Source organism: Dermacentor variabilis, chromosome 9 (genome assembly GCF_050947875.1).
Source record: "Dermacentor variabilis isolate Ectoservices chromosome 9, ASM5094787v1, whole genome shotgun sequence".
In the NCBI taxonomy this organism is placed as follows: domain Eukaryota; kingdom Metazoa; phylum Arthropoda; class Arachnida; order Ixodida; family Ixodidae; genus Dermacentor; species Dermacentor variabilis.
Window position 1 is genome coordinate 118,669,970 of NC_134576.1, and position 20,424 is coordinate 118,690,393.

Below are 20,424 nucleotides of genomic sequence, written 5' to 3' on the forward strand. Positions count from 1 at the left end.
CGACGTTCAAAACCCAATCATGGCGTACTCAGGCTCCAACCTCTTTATTCTATGCTCCAACCATAGCTCCAACACTCACATCCGCCACATGCAACCAGAAAAAGCATAGCCTTTAATATTTGCATCACAAATTAAGAGATCAATTTTGGACACCACTTACTGCTTGCCGCACTCTAAGAACAGTTTACAGCCTTTGGAGTGCCCCTTCTGCCACACAACAATAATCGTCATCTGAAATGAAAGTTTATTTCCATCTTGTAAGGTACAGATCTTGTAAGATACAGATGGAGAGGTGGAGGGAAAAAAGCTGTCCATTGAACTCTGCCTTGATGCGTTTTCTTTCTTAGTGACGAACGGCACGCGTGTTATCACCTCTTCGATTTTCGGCGTTCTGGCAGTCCGCTGGCAGCCAGATGCAGTGGCCAGATGGCAGCCAGCTAGTTCCGGTTCTGACAGGAAGCCACGTGGGCTGGGATCCCAAAACGCCCAAAACAACCCGAACCTGCCCGAAGTTGGCAACATCGAACGCCGGTCAGCTGGCCAAATGTAAACATGCTACCAGCATGGCAGCGCCCGGCAAGGCCGACGTGCGCTCGGCGTAGTCGGTCCATTTATGCGTTGCCAGCTTGAAAATATATAGTTGCATTCAGGAATATACGATAACTTTCGCGCGACTCGGCGCAGGACGCGTACTGGGCCAACCTCGCCTTGCGCAGCGCAACAGATGGCCTCCGACGCGGCGGATGACAAGACGCGAAATCGTGATTGTATACTCGAAAGCGATAGCTGGAGGATCCCTGCTCGCAGCGATCACGTCGCCCACCGGCGACATTGATGAGTTGGCGCTGTCATCAGGGGACATGAAAAAGCAAGTTATCGGGTACGTCTCATACGCATAAAATTTCGCGCCGACCTGCTTGGGCTTCGATTTTAGAAAGTTTGTTGCGGCTAATGGTGCTTTTCATTTTGACCCTAAGGAGCTGGGGACGCGGCTGGCGCATGAAAATGCACGTCGCCTGCGACCAGCGAAACGTTTCACACGAAAAACAGCATTGGTCGCAATCATGAGAGCAATAATTGCCAATGTACGTGTGTCTAATGTACCGAGTGCAATCAGTGTATTCTTAGATGAACGGCCTGCAGTTGGAACACATATCGGTTTCGAGCTGCCACCTAAGCATACGACGGAGAGATGGAGCGAACACAGGCTAGCTGCAAGGCCTTCGCTAACGGCAGAGAAAGGAGAGATATACATACGCGAGATATGTGAAAAGGAACGCCGCCAGTGAAAGACGAACCCAAAATGTACCGCAATGTGTGAATGAGCGTCTACAACTTGCGTGGAACACGATGCAGATAACATGTACGCATGAGAGCGCGGCGCGCTGTTCACCGCCGCGAAGAAGCAATCAGGGGACACACACACAAAAGCGTCAAACGGTTCACCACGCGTCTCTTATCACACCGCTTCGCCATGCGGAACGGAGCGTTAGCACCTAAAAAGATAACGCTAGAAGTAAGGAAATCGGAAGATGACCGTAGACAGTTGGCTGAGCGAGGTAAATGTAAGTCCTTAAGCGCCCGCGTTGCAATCCGTGAACTCCTCGCAAAGATGGCGGCGAGCACCCATCGCCTCTTTTAGTCGTCTGCTATCCAGAGAGCTTCCAGAGAGCAGCCAGACCAAAATCGTCCTGGCAGGTTGTGGCAGCCCGCGGGTAGCCAGAACTGTCCAGCGCAGGTCCAGCGCGAGCAAAACGAAACGAACGCCCGGCGGAAGTGCGTAGCGTGGTGGGCGGAGCAATCTGAGAAAAACGAAGACGCTCTGGCTGGCTCTGGCAGCCCGCGGGTAGCCGTAAGTGGAAAATCGAAGAAGGCAGCATGATAGGACTGCCGACAGGAAATGCTATCATGCTGATAACGCGCATGCCGTTCGTTACTGGAAAGTACCGGGCTCGCAGCGTTGAAGAAAGGAAACGCATCAAGGCAGATGACGATTATCGTTGTGTGGCAGAAAGGGCAGTCCAAAGGGTGTAAACTGTTCTTCACTCTTACACTCTTAAAACGGTTGCACCCTTTGGGGTGTAAATTGGTCCCACAACGATAATCGTCATCTGCCTTGCTTGCGTTTCCTTTCCTGAAAACTCGGCGCTCGCTACTTTCCTGTCGAGAATGCTGCGTCACACTGATAACGCGGCGCCGTTCGTGACTGGGAAGTACCGGGCTCGCCGCGTCAGAGAAAGGAAACGCGGGCAAGACGGATGACGATTATTGTAGTGGGACAAGATAAACCCAAAGGGTGTACATTGTTCTAAGAGTGTAGAAAAATTTACACCCTTTGGGGCGTAAAGATATGAACCGAATCCTCACGATTGCTACAAAAAGGGCACACTCCACGAGCTGGGGCGGCTGTGAAGGGCCTGTAAATCAACGGCAGGCACCCTCGCGCCAGGCAGTACATGAACGTAGCTCGCCTAGCGTTGAGGAAACTGGCCGTATGAGCTTCCAGCTTGGCCCGTGGATGGGCAGATCGTACCTTTGACAATGCGGGGGAAGACCTGGGGTGAGGATATCGAGTATAGTTCTTGGAATGGAGTTGAAATTACGTCGATGCCGGGGTGAGCCTTGCGGAGGCTTATCAGAGAATTGGCAGCAGCCGCATGAATGGTGGAAGGGGGAACCTGAGCGAGGCACACAGTGGGAAAATTAAGGAGCCCGCGTTGCAGAAAACCCGGCAGCCCGCGTCGGCGTCCGACGAAGGTTTTCGAAGCCCTCCATGTGACGCAAGGAAGTTACTGACCCAATTGATTTTCTCAAGCTAAACTACATGGAAAAATCGTAAACTGTGGCTCACACACAACCTACAGACATGATAGCTCTCGGATTATAATTTGGCTATATGAGAAAGCATAATTCTGTTGCGCGAAAACTCAAAGAAAACCGTTTTCCAGCGTTTATACTATTCACAAACATGCCGCAGCGTCCGCCATTTGCTCGCGGCGCGCGCATGTCTCGGGGGCGACGGAGAGGCGTGCCCGGTTCCTTGGAATACCTCCAGGTGGCGCTCGACTCCGTCGCATCGCAGCAAAGTTCGCAATAGGGGTCAGAAAATTTTGTTGTGGGAGTTCATAGCGTTTTTTTTCTTTGTTAACCTACGTAGGACATAAGACAGTATAATAGCAAGAATTGGTGGCCTTCTGGTTGTGTATGCACTGCTGGGATTGTTGGGATTTTTCGCCCCCCTCCCCCTTGCACAACGCCCTACGGGCCTGTAAGGTGCTTCAAATAAATAAATATACAAACCCGCGGCCCCGTTTGAAAGGGGACTCTCATAACATCCATCCATCTATCCATCGTAGTGTCCCTGCCCCCGCACTGGGAGCAGAGTTGCGCATACGTCCGCTTTATGTTCCAGCCCTGCAGTGAAGCCACTCCTCGCGTGCGCAGGAGGCAAATGACGCGCAATGTTACATTTACTTTTTTGTCTGCTGGGCACGAGCTACATGTGGCAGTTGTTCGCAAGCGCTGAGCAAGATTACACTTTTTAATGCAGGCTACGCTCGAACGCTCGGCGAAATATTTAGTTTGCACGTATACATATACACATGCACATATACAAACACACGCACGAACGTACATATAAGGAGTAGGACCCCCTCGATCCCTCGAAATAACATCCTCACTATGCCCGTGGCTCGAACAGCTCAAAAGTTCGCGTGCAAACACGCATTACCTTGCAAAAAAAAAGCGGTGCAATGTTTTTCAGCATGCATTTGAAATTTTCTCGCGGATGCCTGAAGGCAAGAAATGTTTTAAAGGGTGTTTAAAGAAAACTTCACACACGTGTGGTAGACAATTATGTGAGCACATTTTGGCTGCCGAAACCCGACGAATAATGACCGTCGCCAAGAGAACTATCATGGCTGTAGTTATATGTCAGTGATCGTTAACCGTGACCGTCATTCATCATTGACCGTCGTTCACAGCAGCTGCACTTTTCGATATATGCGGTGCAGACACGTAGATTTAAACACATTTTAAATGTTGACATGCGCACATTTTACGCAAAGCTTAATTTTACGATTCATACCGCAATTTAACAGCTGCTTCGTAGCAGCAAATCTGCAAGGGGAAAAAGATTCAAGATGAACGAGCTTCTAGATCAAATTTATTTCGTACAAGGGAATGGATGAGCAATGGCTGGTGGCAGCAGGGGACCAGTGCTGGTTCTGGGAGCCTTGGGAGTCAGAATTCGAAGCCACTGGAAAGGCAACAAGTTATTAAGAGTAACAACAGGTTATTTTTATTGCACTGATCACATAAGATGGCAAACTTGCAGAGTAATTATTCACACATTGCAGACTGTAATACGACAGCACATTTTTCTTTATCTCTTGATACTACTCAGGTTAGTTTACTATAACACAGCGCTTATTAAACGTACAAAAAGAATTTTACATTCCTCACGTCGACTAAGGCTCATCGAACAAGCAACATATATTGCGGGCGGTAAATACTGAAGCTATCACAGCTGTCTCACAAGTCGGAGCGCACGATGTTTTCGCTTGCTACAAAATGACGAACACTAACACATCCCTCGATCTTACATGAAACATCAGAACTCCAACAACAACAAAAAATTAAAAAAGGAGAAAGCGACAGTGTAGAGCAAAACAAGGGTGCAGGGGGCAAATTGTATCTGCTAGTATTTACTGTTTTGAACACACCGTTCTAGACCCGCATAGTCAGAACAATCGCACAAGCAACACGGCGAATCGGCGAAGTTGGTAAGTTAACATTCTTGGCGTATACGTGCAGCGCGACACAGACGTGTCGTTCATTCTTTGTCCCGCGTCTGTGTCGCGCTGCACATATACGCCAAAAATTGCACATGCGAACGACCTCTCATGCCAGGCGTATGCATTTCAGCGTGTACAGGAGTGTTACTCAAGATAAATGATGCTTTGGTGTAAACAAGCCGAACTCACCTTTGTAAACAAGGCGAACGCAGCTCGCATATCCTGGTCCCTTTCGGAGCCGGCCGGTTTCGTCCGTTCGCGCGGTACCGCGTAAAAAAAAAAAACTTTGCCACCTTCCGTGCGGTTTGTGCAGTTTGGTGCGCTGCACCCCGTCATACTCGAATACAAGTATCAAAATGACGTGTTTCGTACCACTTCCCCAAAGTCGTTAACTTAATATCGTCGAATACCGTACCTGCAACCCGGAAGCCGATTGTTGCAACGCACGCTCGACGGTCTGCCGATTGCAATTTCGATGGCACTGACGGAAACGAGTCGGCGCCACGCCCGTAAAGTTGGCTTCGCAGCGGCGCACTCGAACATTTGACGTCATTTTGCACCACGTGATAGCGTTCGGCGAATACCGATGCGAGTGGTGCGGCAAAAGTTATGCGCCACTCTGCTCCCCGCCGGGAGCATATACAGGAACACTATCGCATCGGGGCCCACGCAGGAGGCCGCGTTTCTACCGGAAAGCCTACCTTCGTGCATAGCGTTCGCGGCCAGCGTTTGCCGGTAAACATTACGGTTACATACGCTCCAGTTGCCAGGATGCGGGAGAAGCAGTCAGGGATCTTTGACTGCTATCGCGTTCCACGCTTGCAGGCGAAGCTTAAGCGTCCTCCGAATTTTTCACTATCTTCGGGACCGGCCTACGTATGGGGAGTGCTTAACGCCTGCGTCACTTCCGCCGCGGGTCGGCCGGGCATTGGACTATCTTCGGGATCGGCCCGACTATGAAAAATTGTTGGTCTACGCGCGGGCGCGATCCGCCAGATCCTAGCTATATACAGCTTGCCCGTAAAAACTCCTCACTTTTCACATGCCCAGAGCAGCAGCGTGTGCTTCAGGAGGGCGGTTGCTATGGCAACGTTGACGTTTGAAGTACCAGTCCAAGTGCTCCTTTGCGAAAAAACAGCACGTGACTTCCGCCACACTTTCTCCAACACGTCCGTGTTGGCCGGGGCTCCTCCTACGCTTTCCTTCCATCATGGCAAGAAAGAAAAGTTCCAAAATACGTACCTCTAAGAGGATTGTGCCGCATTGGGTGTTGTGCCCCTTGTGCCACAGCGTCTCAAAGCGATATATCTGCTAGAAGGCAAAGACTGAAACTGGCGTGTTCTCACTTTTTGGATGATCGCACAGGTGGGTCAGAAAAGAAGAATGACGTCCATTCGTGATCAATGGACGGAATGAGAGAGACGTCAAAGTGTATATGTCAGGGAGCGTTGCGGCATAACAATGAAACGCGAGACAGCGCCACCACCGTTCACCGTATCGAAACCTTCGGAAGTTTCGCTGCTGCATGCGACCCGGGACGGATCTCAACTAAGGTTGGCTATTATTCGCGCGTTCCATACCTGCCGCTGTGGCCCGAAGGAGCATATAGCGTCACTGGCATGATTTTTTTTTTTTTTTGGAACCTCTGCGCTCCATGGTCACAGGCGCGCGCACGCGGTCTCTGTTGGTAGACCGTTACGATGCGACGCGGCGCACTTGTCAATATCCTCAAACACGTGTAATGGGCGTTGTCACGAGATAAATCTACTGTGCGACTGTGGTCTAATGGGTTCAATTATAGGGTACCAGCTGGTTCGATATTCCACTATCGGGCAGGAAATTCTAATGCGAACTTGCGAAGCATCATTGGAATCGATCTGCGGCTTTCTTAGTACGCGGTGAGCCGGACAGTATAATTGGAGTGTTTGGAGTGTCTGGGGCTCCGGAAGTGCGTTTTGAGTGTGGGGCAAAAGCAGGGGACACTCTTGAAGAAGTTTACACCCTTTGGGTGGTATTTTGTCCCACAACGACTGTCGTCACCTGTCTTGTCCGCCGTTCCTTTCTTTAACGCCGTGAGCCCGGTACACTTCTAAGTCACCGCGAAGAAAGGAAAGCGTAGGAGAGGCCCCGGCCAGCACGGAAGTGTTGGAGAGAGTGTGGCGGAAGTCACGTGCTGTTCTTCGCAAAGGACCACTGGGACTGGTACCCCCAAACGTCAACATTGACATAACAACCGGGCTCCCGAAGCACTCTCTGCTGCCTCTAGACCCCTGCAAGGTGAGATAAGTTTTTTCGGCCCGCGCCTTTCTCGCAGCACATTCCGTCTGCGAGACAACCTGACTTCGGAGCGTGGTGTGTAAGACTGACAGTTGTGTTTTGGGTCTATGTGTGTGAGTGTTAACCACGCAACAGAGACAGTCGAGCAATCAACGGCGCGGGTCTTCGTCGTCTTCTTCAACGTGCCACGGAGAAACACAGGAGCGCGGTTGCTTCACTAAAACTGTTACAGAGAGAGAGAGAGAGAGAGAGAGAGAGAGAGAGAGAAAGAGAGAGAGAGAAGTTTAATGATGCGAAATGCAGAGAGGTCGGCCTGAGGGATATTCATCTAGCCAGCTACTCGGCGTTGGGGGAAGGAGAAGAGGGAAAGAAAGAGGGAAGAAAGAGGCGTATGATGGGTGATATGATGACGATAGACTGTTACAGAAGTTTCGTGTAGGATTTGTTCTGACGCGCGTCGGCAGCACACACTTCCGGCGGCTCGTATCAATGCACATTCAAAGCTCGCGCCTATCTGCTCCGGCGAGCTGATTGGAGGCGCAAAGAGATATGACACACCAACATGGCTGCATTTCCGGCTTCAGAAACGTGACGTCACGGCCTCTGCCCTCCCCTATTTTGTTTCTTTCCTCCATGCAAGTCACGAACGACTTGCGCATTATCAGCGTGACGCAGCGTTCTCGACAGGAAAGTAGCGAGTAGCAAGAAAGGAAACGCACGCAAGGAAGATGACAGTTATAGTTGTGGGACAAGATAAGCACCAGAGGGTGTAAACTTCTTTAATAGTGCGCTCTTAAACTTATGAAGTCACCGAAGAAAGAAAAAAAAAGCCGGGGGGATAGTCAAGCGATGATCGTAACTGTCATGACATCAATAAAGAATAATTGGAATTTGAACCTGGCAACGTTTAACGTTAGAACGTTATCTAGTGAGGCGAGTCTAGCAGTGTTATTGGAGGAATTAGAGGGTAGTAAATGTGATATAACAGGGCTCAGTGAGGTTAGGAGGACAAAAGAATCATATACAGTGCTAAAAAGCGGGCACGTACTGTGCTACCGGGGCTTGGCGGAGAGACGAGAACTAGGAGTCGGATTCCTGATTAATAAGGATATAGCTAGTAACGTACAGGAATTCTATAGCATTAACTAGAGGGTGGCAGGTCTTCTTGTGAAACTTAATAAGAGGTACAATTGAAGGTAGTACAGGTCTACGCCCCTACATCCAGTGATGATGACCAGGAAATCGAAAGCTTTTATGAAGACGTGGAATCGGCGATGGGTAAAGTCAAAACAAAATACACTATACTGATGGGCGATTTCAATGCCAAGGTAGGCAAGAAGCAGGCTGGAGACAAGGCAGTGGGGGAATATGGCATAGGCTCTAGCAATAGCAGGGGAGAGTTATTAGTAGAATTTGCAGAACAGAATAATATGCGGATAATGAATACCTTCTTCCGCAAGCGGGTTAGTCGAAAGTGGACGTGGAGGAGCCCAAATGGCGAGACTAGAAATGAAATCGACTTCATACTCTGCGCGAACCCTGGCATCATTCAAGATGTGGATGTGCTCGGCAAGGTGCGCTACAGTGACCATAGGATGGTAAGAACTCGAATTAGCCTAGACTTGACGAGGGAACGGAAGAAACTGGTACATCAGAAGCCAATCAATGAGTTAACGGTAAGAGGGAAACTAGAGGAATTCCGGATCAAGCTACAGAACAGGTATTCGGTTTTAACTCAGGAAGAGGACCTTAGTGTTGAAGCAATGAACGACAATCTTATGGGCATCATTAAGGATACCAGTAAGCTATCGCAGGAGACGAAAGATCTGATCAAGAAACGCCCAATGTATGAAAGCCTCTAACCCTACAGCTAGAATAGAACTGGCAGAACTTTCGAAGTTAATCAATAAGCGTAAGACAGCTGACACAAGGAACTATAATATGCATAGAATTGAACATGCTCTCAGGAACGGAGGAAGCCTAAAAGCAGTGAAGAAGAAACTAGGAATAGGCAAGAATCAGATGTATGCGTTAAGAGACAAAGCCGGCAATATCGTTACTAATATGGATGAGATAGTTCAAGTGGCTGAGGAGTTCTATAGAGATTTATACAGAACCAGTAGCACCCACGATGATAATGGGAGAGAGAATAGTCTAGAGGAATTTGAAATCCCACAAGTAACGCCGGAAGAAGTAAAGAACGCCTTGGGAGTTATGCAAAGGGGGAAAGCAGCTGGGGAGGATCGGGTAACAGCAGATTTGTTGAAGGATGGTGGGCACATTGTTCTAGAAAAACTGGCCACCCTGTTAACGCAATGCCTGATGACCTCGAGCATATCGGAATCTTGGAAGAACGCTAACATAATCCTAATCCATAAGAAAGGGGACGCCAAAGACTTGAAAAATTATAGACCGATCAGCTTACTGTCAGTTGCCTACAAACTATTTACTAAGGTAATTGCAAATAGAATCAGAAACACCTTAGACTTCCGTCAACCAAAGGACCAGGCAGGATTTCGTAAAGGCTACTCAACGATAGACCATATTCACACTATCAATCAGGTGATAGAGAAACGTGCGGAATGTATAACCAACCCTTATATATAGCTTTCATTGATTACGAGAAAGCGTTTGATTCTGTCAAAACCTCGGCCGTCATGGATGCATTGCGGAATCAGGGTGTAGACGAGCCGTATGTAAAGATACTGAAAGATATCTATACCGGCTCCACAGCCACCGTAGTCCTCCATAAAGAAAGCAACAAAATCCCAAGAAAGAAAGGCGTCATACAGGGAGATACGATCTCTCCAATGCTATTCACAGCGTATTTACAGGAGGTATTCAGATAATTGGAGTGGCAAGAATTGGGGATAAAAGTTGATGGAGAATACATTAGCAACTTGAGATTCGCTGATGATATTGCCTTGCTTAGTAACTCAGGGGACCAATTGCAATGCATGTTCACTAACCTGGAGAGGCAAAGCAGAAGAGTGGGTCTAAAAATTAATCTGCAGAAAACTAAAGTAATGTTCAATAGTGTCGGAAGAGAACAGCAATTTACGATAGGTAGCGAGGCACTGGAAGTGGTAAGGGAATACATCTACTTAGGGCAGGTAGTGACCGCGGATCCGGATCATGAGACTGAAATAACCAGAAGAATAAGAATGGGCTGGGGTGCGTTTGGCAGGCATTCTCAGATGATGAACAGCAGGTTGCCATTATCCCTTAAGAGAAAAGTATATAATAGCTGTGTCTTACCAGTACTCACGTACGGGGCAGAAACCTGAAGGCTGACGAAAAGAGTTCTGCTTAAATTGAGGACCACGCAACGAGCTATGGAAAGAAGAATGATGGATGTAATGTTAAGGGATAAGAAAAGAGCAGATTGGGGGAGGGAACAAACACGGGTTAATGACATCTTAGTTGAAATCAAGAAAAGGAAATGGGGAATGGGCAGGACATGTAATGAGGAGGGAAGATAACCGATGATCATTAAGGTTTACGGACTGGATTCCAAGGGAAGGGAAGCGTAGCAGGGGGCAGCAGAAAGTGAGGAGGGCGGATGACAATGAGAAGTTTGCAGGGACAACATGGCCACAATTAGTACATGACCGGGGTAGTTGGAGAAGTATGGGAGAGGCCTTTGCCCTGCAGTGGGCGTAACCAGGCTGCTGCTGCTGCTGCTGCTGCTGCTGCTGCTGATGATGATGATGATGATCTTCTATCCACCAAAACAGCGATATCATTACGAGTCACGTCGTAGTGACAGACTCCGGATTAATTTGGACAACATCGGGTTCTTTAACGTACACCCAATGCAAAGTGCACGGTGTTACGTTTCGCCTACGACGCGCGGTATAGCCGGCGCGGATGCAACGGACGCCGGGGCTTCGTTCAAAGCGGCGGACATTTTGGCCCGTTCAGCGCTGCCGCAACGCCTCCCCGCCAAGCGCGTCCAGACATGTTTCAATGCCACGTGTCTTCGTGTGTGCGCGTGTGTGTGTGTGTGCATGTTGGTGCCCACGCTTGTCAAAGCGCGGCAGCCGGGGAGAGGAGCTCCCCAAGTGTGAAGCGAGGAGGTCTGTACGGCGCCGGCCCGGCGGATGTCACTACACTCGTCTCAACGTGTCTCTCAGCGTGTCCGTGGCGCCGTCACGTGCGCCTCTGACGAGGCGTTCCTTCTTGCCCTCACCTCCGAGAGTATAAGAGCAGCTGCCCCCGGAGGCCAAGAGAGGCTCCGATTTCTTCTGTCGAGTAACGTGCTCTCCCGTCTCTCCAATTTGGTTGACCTGACCGGCCGCTCTTTTGCAATGCTAGAATAAACAAGTTGTTCTGTTAGCAGTGGACTCATGCTTTTCCAGGACCTTCGGATGCTTCCAGTTGTGCCCCAGGCCGCCAGGCCAACGCTACTCTTGGGGCTTGCGACCCCAGATGCAACAACTGGTGCCAGCGGTGAGATTACAACAACGGGCGTTCTTGCAATTCGCCTCCATCGAAATGTGGCCGCCACGGCCGGGAACGGAACCTGCGACCTCGTGCTCGTTCACATTATAATGACTGCAGGATGAAAAAAAATAAAAATTAAGTCATGGTGTTTTACGTGCCAAAACCACTTTCTGATTATGAGGCACGCCGTCGTGGAGGACTCCGGAAATTTCGACCACCTGGGGTTCTTTAACGTGACTGCAGGACGAGGACCTCTCCTATCGATCTCAGATTGCCGCAGTCTTGATCCAGCTGACACCATTCTATGCTTGCTCCTTTTCCAGTTTCTTCACACCACCTTTTCTGCTGTCCTCGACTGCACTTCCTTTCCTTTGGAAGCCATTCTGTAATTAAGTGTCGGATATCTGTCGCATACGCACCACATGACCTGCCATTCCACTTCATCCTGCTGTATCGTTCCCAATTATAATATCAACTACCACCGTTCGCTCGCAAACCCGCGCCACTGTCTTCCTGTCTCTCGAGGTTACGCCTATCATTTTATTGCGATAACAATTATACAGACACTCATGGCGCATTTCCGCCGTCGTCGCCGCCGCCGTCTCCGTGTTGTTCCGTGTAATGTCCAAGTGCGCTATAACTTCGCGGCAGCGCGCCGTATGTTGTGGGTACGAGTGAAAGCGTGCGAAGGTGAGCCGAGAAGGATGGTGGCTCGACCTCACGCGCGCAAGGAAGGAAAGCGGGGAGGAAGCGCGCCGTTTTCATTGCGCCCAAATCACCGGGGAGGGGGGGGGGGGCTGATGGTTTCGTGTGCGCTGTGTTGAGAGGCAGCTTAGAGTTGAGTTGAGTTGAGTTGTAGGCTACTGGTGGGATTAGCCTTGCAGTTGCTGCCGGCAATTTCTCCACCGTAGCGACACTTAAAATAAATAAATCACATGATCAGACACAGACCTCCCAATTACAAATGGTCACTCCTCAGTTCACCATGTGGAAGCCAAATCCGTGTCCTGTAGGTAGGTAGTGAGAGGTGTTAATTTTTTTTTGTCAGAACTATGGCGTGAGAAAGCGCAGCAGCGTCAGCAGCAAGCCAATTGCCCTTGCTTGTTAATTTAGTTCGTATGCGACTGTTTACCAAGTGTATGTACGGCCAATAAATGTATACCATTCTTACTTCGTATAGCTTGTCTCATAATTTTCTGTCGTAATCAATGCTTCATCTTTCGGGTGGAACGGGGGCTTTTTTTTCGTTCCATGCATCGTTCGTTGCGCTGACGCCATGCTTCTTCTCAAGCTTCTTCGTTGGCCGGCTAACAAACCTGAGTAATCTATCGTAATACATGGGAGGCGGGGGCCGTGAGCGCATTGGCGCTGAAAAGAGAGCAACTGGACCCTCAGCTCCGATACGGGAGGTAGCCAAGGAATGTCGTTCGCGAGGTGCTTGTCCAGGCAACATCCGGCGAGGGCAACTCTCCTCCCAGCCGGAGAACTTTGCGATACGGTTCACTACCTCTGCTATTTCTACATAGACCCTATTTTCAAAATTTCTTAAGTATGTTTGAAACTTCTATACATCGAACGAAAAAGAAGACACGGACGAGGCGCCCAAGTATAGAGAGAATTTACTGAAACCACATTATAGTATAAATACCCTTAAAGCTATTCACACGTGACAGGGACCGGAATATCACCGCACTTTGTAAAGATTAGCACCAAGCCAATCTATTATTTCCATCCTATGCAGTATACGACAGTTGGCTTCGCGACACATCTTTCACTTGCCTTCTGAATGCACCATTCGGAATGTGTATCAGGACGGGTATTTATTCACGTGACGCTTTCAGTTCAATTCTCCGTCGATCTTACGCCTCGTCCCTCGTGTCTCATTTGCTTCCGGTGTAGTTCTCGCGCCGAAGTTTCAAGTATATGGATTACACAACCTCCCATGCATACGGTTATTGAATTATTAGGACGCCCCTAAAACGGTCTTTACAGCTCCGAGTCTATAGCCAAAATTTACAGTGGGAGCTGATGGTAAGGAGGACGAAGGAGAGGGGGTGGCAAGGGGGTTGCTTTAAAACTGCGCAATTGACTCCGAGCACTCGCTACATATATGGGTTTTTCGCTCCGTTTTACTTTCACCAAAAATCGCAGCGACTGCCCGCGGGCGTCCTCGACGCCTCGTCGCAGCGGAACGCGGCGGCGAATTCGGACGACTGACGGGCCATCCTGTTGCAGCGGTGTCCGGCGAACAGGGGGTCCGCTACACTGTCGTGGGCGTCGCCGCAAGCTAGAAAGCAGCGCCCCACGTGGAAGAGCTGGTCTCCGCGGAGGGCCTCGAAGCCCCGGACGCTTCGGCTGCCGAAAGACGCCGCCGCGCTTTTGTACGCCCTGTACAGGGCGTGAGCCCCGACGGACACTCCGGGCCGAGAGCCGAGGTCCCGACCCCGGGACGACGTCGGCACGCGGGCGTTGCTGCGCCGGGAGGCCTGGCTCCTGCGACTATGTTGCGACAACGTCGTGACTAAAGTAACCACACCTAGAAGCCTTAAAAAAGAAATAATTCCAACTTGGCTATAGTCAATTAGAGAGAAGTGGTTCTTGTGGGGAAGGAGGAAAGGCTAGCACTATCTTCTGCAACCCATGCGGGAGCACGGATCAGCGCCAGCAGGGTGGGGGAGATGGGAGTAAAAGAGAGAGACAGTGTAGGAGGAAGAAAGGTAGAGGGTCGTCCCAGCACAAGTATACCCTTTCTGCAATATATATATATATATATATATATATATATATATATATATAAAGAACTACTCTTACCAGCTTTTTGCGCACAAGACGAGGACGAAGAAGAGGCTGAGACACACGAACGCAGCGCGTCTGCGCTCGTGTGTTTCCGCCTTTCCTTCGTCTTGTGCGTGCGCAAAAAGCTGCATTCATGTCCTACCAACATGTCCAAACAGTCAACCTAGTCTTACCGTGGAAGGTTTTGGAAGCCAGAAATATTCAATGCCAATTTAGCGGCAATAAATGCGAGGGAAATACCTTAGCATTACGTCGCGCTTTTTTAGGTCCCGAGTCCATGGTTTAAACCCTGTTCACATCGCAAGGTGTTGTTAAGGTGTTGTTCTAGTGTTATTCGATAGAATTCGGTACACACGCCCTGCCTGTCGAACACGGGCACTTCGCGTCATCTGGCGTAGGGGGTGGCATGCAGTTAAGTGGCATTTGGCGGCCGCACGACAGAGAGTGACACAGGCACTCACATCCCACCCCGTTTCAACTAATTATACTACTTTTTGATTATACCCTTAGTCGCGACTATCGCTACGTGTTTTCGGTAGGAATATATACATAGCGTTCGATACAAATTTCATGTTCGTACGACATCTACAAGTCACCTCACGCCACCAGTACTTTTCTGGAAGTGGTTACAAGATAGCCAGATCCCAGATACGCAATAGCTGTGTAAAGTCAGCTAAGACCTTGTTTTCAAAAAAAAGAAAAGTGCGCATCAACCAAAGGAAACACTCACAATAGACGCGGGCCTTCCCTCAGATTGTCGCAGCGGTGGTACTTCTTCTTGAACAGCCACCGGTGATTGGCGGACCACGGAATCGGCGAACCGCGGCCGCCGTGCATCATGTTGGTACCGCCAAAGGCCCGCATGATGGCCTCGACCAGCAGCGAGCCCAGGAGGCCGTAGTTTAGTTCGGGCGCCCCGCGGTAGTTGAACAGAGGCCACACCAGGGCGACGGCCGGCACGCTGACCTCGTTCGGCGTGCCGTACGTGACCCCCGGCGCGTCGTTGGCGAAGTCGAACTCCTCGGGTTTAGCGACGCGGCTGCGCAACCTGGCGAGGAAGGCGCGCATTCGCGCCTCGCGCGCTCCCAGGTAGTCCCGGACGAACACGCCCGTGGAACGGGGGTGGCGGCTGTAGAACTCGTCGACGCCTTTCCACTCGCTGAGACCGGCCGGGTAGCCGATCCTCCACCTGATACTCCCGACCTTCCTTTCGAGCTTGGCCCTAGTCTTCGCCGGCAGCCAGGAGGAACGACTGATGCTGTTTTGAACTTCGATCGTGAGGGAATGAACCATCTTCCTCACCTCTTGCAGCCTACTCTCATTGACGAACTTGAAGAGGTGCGCGGCCATGATGGCGTGCTTGTATTCGCCGTTTGCCTGGTCGTAGCAGTGCGTCTTGGCGTCGTCGACCTTGCCTTCGCTCGAGTGCCGCGGCACCAGACGGGCGACCTCGGCGACGTGTCGGGCGACGTGCCAGCTGAGGTAGACCGATCGCTGACCGCCGTCCAAGACGCGAGCCGCGGCCAGGAAGAAGCGGGCCGCGTTCGAGCTACTGATGTCCAAGTCGTAGGCGTCCGCGGTGAAGACGTGTCGCGAGTGGACGTCCAGGTAGCGCCTCCAGGCGGCCTCCGTCGCCTCGTCGGGCTTTCCGTCAGCGCGACTCGTTTCCTGTACGCGGCCTTCGATGGTTCGCACGGCGTCCGTCAGGTCGGCTATACGCCGCCGACCCACTCCACTCAGGGAGAGAACTTCCTCGACGAACCTCCCGAAATCCGCGTGGTGCAAGGAGACCTTCCGCGCCTTCCACTCTTCGAAGGCGGGGCTGGCCACCACGCGCACGAACCTCCTGTTCCGGCTCAGCCACGGGAAGAACTGGACTTCGAGGGCGAAAAAGACCTGCAGGTCGTAGCGCGTCAGCAGTTCCAGCGCCTTTCCCACGAGGTCGACGCCGTCGACGTGCCGGAAGTTGAGGTGGTTCTGTTCCAGAAAGCTGACCAGCGCCCTGGCGTTGGCGGTGACCGTTGGGTCTTCGTGCGCGCGGCCCGTCTTCAGACAGCTGCGGTAAAAGGCCACCGCCCTGGCCTCGGAGTCGTGGCTAGTCTTAGCTTGGCGACGCGTCGAGGAACGGCCGGCGATGCTCAGGAAGTGCGTCTTGATGGCCGCCGTGGTGTTGGCGGCGACGTACTCCTCGAGGGGGCGGCCGACGGCTCCGTCGTAGCCGCCGCAGACGTACGCGTGCAAGTCGAGGCAGGCGTTCACCGCGGGGTTGACTGTGCGCGTCAGCAGCCACGAGGCGTAGTTGGTGTCTTCGTCGGCGTACGCTATAGACACAAAGAAAAATCGAAGGGATGACTGAATGCCCTCGATTTTTTTTTTGGTAGACGAGTTCACAGGCAGTTAAGTTAGCGAAGCCGCCACATTGTGACGCCCCACAGAATTAGACCTGACGCCAGATGGCTAGGAAACTTAGTTAACTCTAGAATACGGCGTTATATCAAACTTGAGTACCTTCGCAATTTTTTCATCGGTTGAATGATTTGTCCCAAGGAATAGCGGGAAGGGGGCAGGCAGTTCGGGAGTCAGACGTTGTAGTGTTTCTTCATTTATACGACGGTAGACTCGAACTGCCTCGCACGCTCGCTCTCTTAAACGGGAGTCCGGCAGTCACTTCCCAACGACTTGAAGTAGCTAGGTTGTGTGAAGTTTGATGAAACTCCGTCATGCGCGACAATTTGGCCTCCGACAAGCAAAGCCTTCGCGTTTCTGCGATCGTTTTGCAGACTCCGCCTGCCTCGTCACGGCTTGGGAGCGGGTTAGTTGAGCTAGCGCCTGTCCGTGTCTGTCATGGTCATACCCCTTTTCACCCTTTAAATCTACTCCTTATGCCACAATACAGCGGGTTTCCATAACGCTGTATGGTTGTGTTGTAAAGAAAAAAAAAAGGGTAATATCACAGCAACCTCGCTATTCAACATGTACGGCATGCTGAGAATGTTTCTGTCGTGTTGTCGACGCTGGCGCACGAACGAACGCCGACGTGAGGAACGAAGACGCAAGCACGTTGCGGGAAAAGAACGTTGTATTACGCAATGTAAGGGAATATATGCATACAGGGTCAGCTGATGACGTCACGCAAAACCAAACTGACCAATATGCACGACACCGCAATCCGGTTGGCAGGATCACGTGGCTTTCGTTGAACTCTAGCACAATGTCTCAATAAGCCCTATAGAGCAGCCCCTTAATACACGATCCTTATTTCAACAAGACAAAAGAAGGACGCGGGCTGTACTTGCGTGACGAGTCGCAGATATATACACAGCGCGCTTATACGTGTACCGACCGAGTCGAGGTGACATCGTCGTCGGCTTCGTGGGCCCGGCCGCGTTGTCCAGCATCAGTTCCGGCTGTCGCGGCAGCACAGTCATGTCGGACTCGTGTCCGTACGCGCCCTCGCCGTTGACCAGCGAGACGGCGATGATGCCGACGAGCAGCAGGACGGTGGTGACGAACACCCACAGCATGGGCTTCGGCGGCGGACCCCCGACGCTGCCGTCCAGGTTCTTCTCGCCCAGCCTCAGGCTGCTATCAGAGTCGTGCCTAGCAAGCGACATGGTAGTCCGGTCGTTTATCTTACGGCGGGGAGGGGGGGGGGGGACGAGATTATGGCACCGACCGCGCGGTTCACCTGTTCTGCTCGGAGAGTCTCGCGATGCGCTCGCAATTATGGCGATGATGATCAGCTCGAGCCATGGCGCATAAGCGCTAATTGACGAAGATTGGAGGCGAATGAGAGGGAGGGGTCGTCAAACATTATCAGCGATAGCAACACGTCAGCGAAAGGCCTGCCAAGGGACGCGCAATTCCATGAACAGAAGGCAAGCAGCGGTTTCACTTTCAAGGCAGACTTGCTGCAGAATTAGCGCACATACGCAAGGCGAGTGAGAAAGAGACAGAAGAAAAGAAAGAAGGAAATAGGAGGAAAGGCGTGGAGGTCAACCAGACGAGCGTATCTGGGAGGGGGGCGGGGCATTCTGTAAGAGTCCACCTAGTGGACTGCCCATTTCGGCCGCCGCTGATTGGCTAGGGCCGCTCCTCTCCTCCTCTCTCGTATGTGTTTATAACTCACACCCTTAGGGTGTTATCTACGTATCGGACACCCTAAGGGTGCGAGTTATAGACACATTTACACCCTTTTCACTTTTTAGGGTGTAAATTAGTTTACAGTGCTGAGGCACTTGCTCGTTGTGTTAATGTCACTTGCAGTGTAACTACAGTAAACTACCCTTGTAAAGAAGTCATCGGGAAAGAAAATCGGCTTCAATACAAACTGTATTTCGGCGAAAAGCAGAGTAGCTAGAGTCGCAGTAACGCGGGAACACGAAAAAAATTGATTAAAGCAATACTTCGGATATAGCGATTTCGTTATACCGAGAGTTTACCGTTTTTCTTTTTTTGAAGCGCAAATTAAGGGACGAAAAGTGGGCGCATCACTCTTCTGCAGGCGCTCCTCTCCGGCACTTTCACTTGTCACAGACTCGGAGACTTCAAAACGTGTCCAGCCACGAATTTTATACCAAGCACAATTTCAACGGCTGACTTTGGCACAGCTGGCACAGCTGGAGACGATTATCGCGATGCTATGCGCACAATCACAGCACTGCCCCGCATCACTCCTATAACAACCTTACAGGAACATGCCCAGCTCAACACAATTGTACAGATAATTTTGCAACGTGAAAAAGCACGTGAAATAAAAACAACTTATTCCGGCTGTCGCTGCGTTGCATGCTCATTTTCACCGCGGCTCTCGGATTGACCGTCAGCCCTATCCAATGTCTCCCTGGGAATTCACCAGCATCACAACTAATAAGCCAACGAAGTTACGATGCAGCGATACAACAGGTATTATTGACGAACACAATATCGTCGATGGATCATGCGTTAACACCTGCAAAGTCTATACGGATGCTGCCATTCTCCCTGACGGCGGAAGGACATCATTCCTGAGTACTACGCATAATTTCATCAGCGGCCACCAGTGCTATTTATCTACGGAAGCCAGCGCTCTAGTACTGGAACTTCAAGCCATCAACGACGCTGTGCAAGATGCGACATCTAAGCTGCCTACTACCAAGCAACTAGATATCTTCACTGATTCTTTAGCGGCTATTCAGGAACTCAAGAAGGTTGATAAGGCGTTGGAAATCTGCGAGAAAATACACACTATGAATAGTAAGACAGCTACTTGCGTCAAGGTACACTGGATTCAAGGCCATTCAGCGAACCATCACAACATTGCTGCTGACCAGCAGGCTGTTGGAATCTCAGCGCTGACACCCGTTGTTGCACCTGGGTCGCAAGCCCCAAGGGTAGCGTTGGCCTGGCGGCCTGGGGCACAACTGGAAGCATCCGAAGGTCCCGGCAAAGCATGAGTCGACTGGTAACAGAACAACTTGTTTATTCTAGCATCGCAAAAGAGCGGGCGGTCAGGTCGACCGAAGTGGAGAGACGGGAGAGCACGTAACTCAACTGAAGAAATCGGAGCCTCTCTCGGCGTCCGGGAGCAGCTGCTCTTATACTCTCGAAGTCGAGGGGAAGAAGGAACGCCTCGTCAGAGGCGCACGTGATGCGCCGCTCGGGCACGTTGAGACGAGTAGGTGACGCATCCGCCGGGCCGGCGCCGATCAGACCTCCTCGCTTCACAGTTGGGGGAGCTCCTCTCCCCGGCTGCCGTGCTTTGACAAGCGTGGGCACCAACATGCACACACACACACACGCGCACACGAAGACACGTGGCATTGGAACATGCCTGGACGCGCTTGACGGGGAGGCGTAGCGGCGGCGCCGAACGGGCCAAAATGTCCGCCGCTTTGAACGAAGCCCCGGCGTCCGTTGCATCCGCGCCGGCTATACCGCGCGTCGTAGGCAAAACGTAACAAGGCACACTGCCCTCCTAATCCTGATCCTCCACCTATTCCCCTCCCACCCCAACCCCGTAACTCGCTGCGAGCCCGTAAAAATGTTCTCCGGCAGGACACACGCGCTCTTATCCCACCGTGTGTCTGCTCCCTCCCCCTTCACATTACTAGGGCGGAGGAAGTTGTGC

At 51.2% G+C, this 20,424-nt stretch overlaps 1 protein-coding gene across 1 annotated transcript; it reads right to left on the minus strand.

Moving 5' to 3' along the window:
* Positions 1-13,632: 13,632 nt before the first annotated feature.
* Positions 13,633-18,328, minus strand: LOC142557351 (uncharacterized). The gene is made up of 3 exons (XM_075669120.1): positions 17,659-18,328; positions 15,046-16,636; positions 13,633-14,012 (listed from the first exon to the last, which is right to left on the minus strand). Exons 1-3 carry the CDS (start codon positions 17,927-17,929, stop codon positions 13,655-13,657), a joined length of 2,220 nt encoding a protein of 739 aa, XP_075525235.1. The 5' UTR covers positions 17,930-18,328; the 3' UTR covers positions 13,633-13,654.
* Between the last annotated feature and the right edge of the window lie 2,096 nt (positions 18,329-20,424).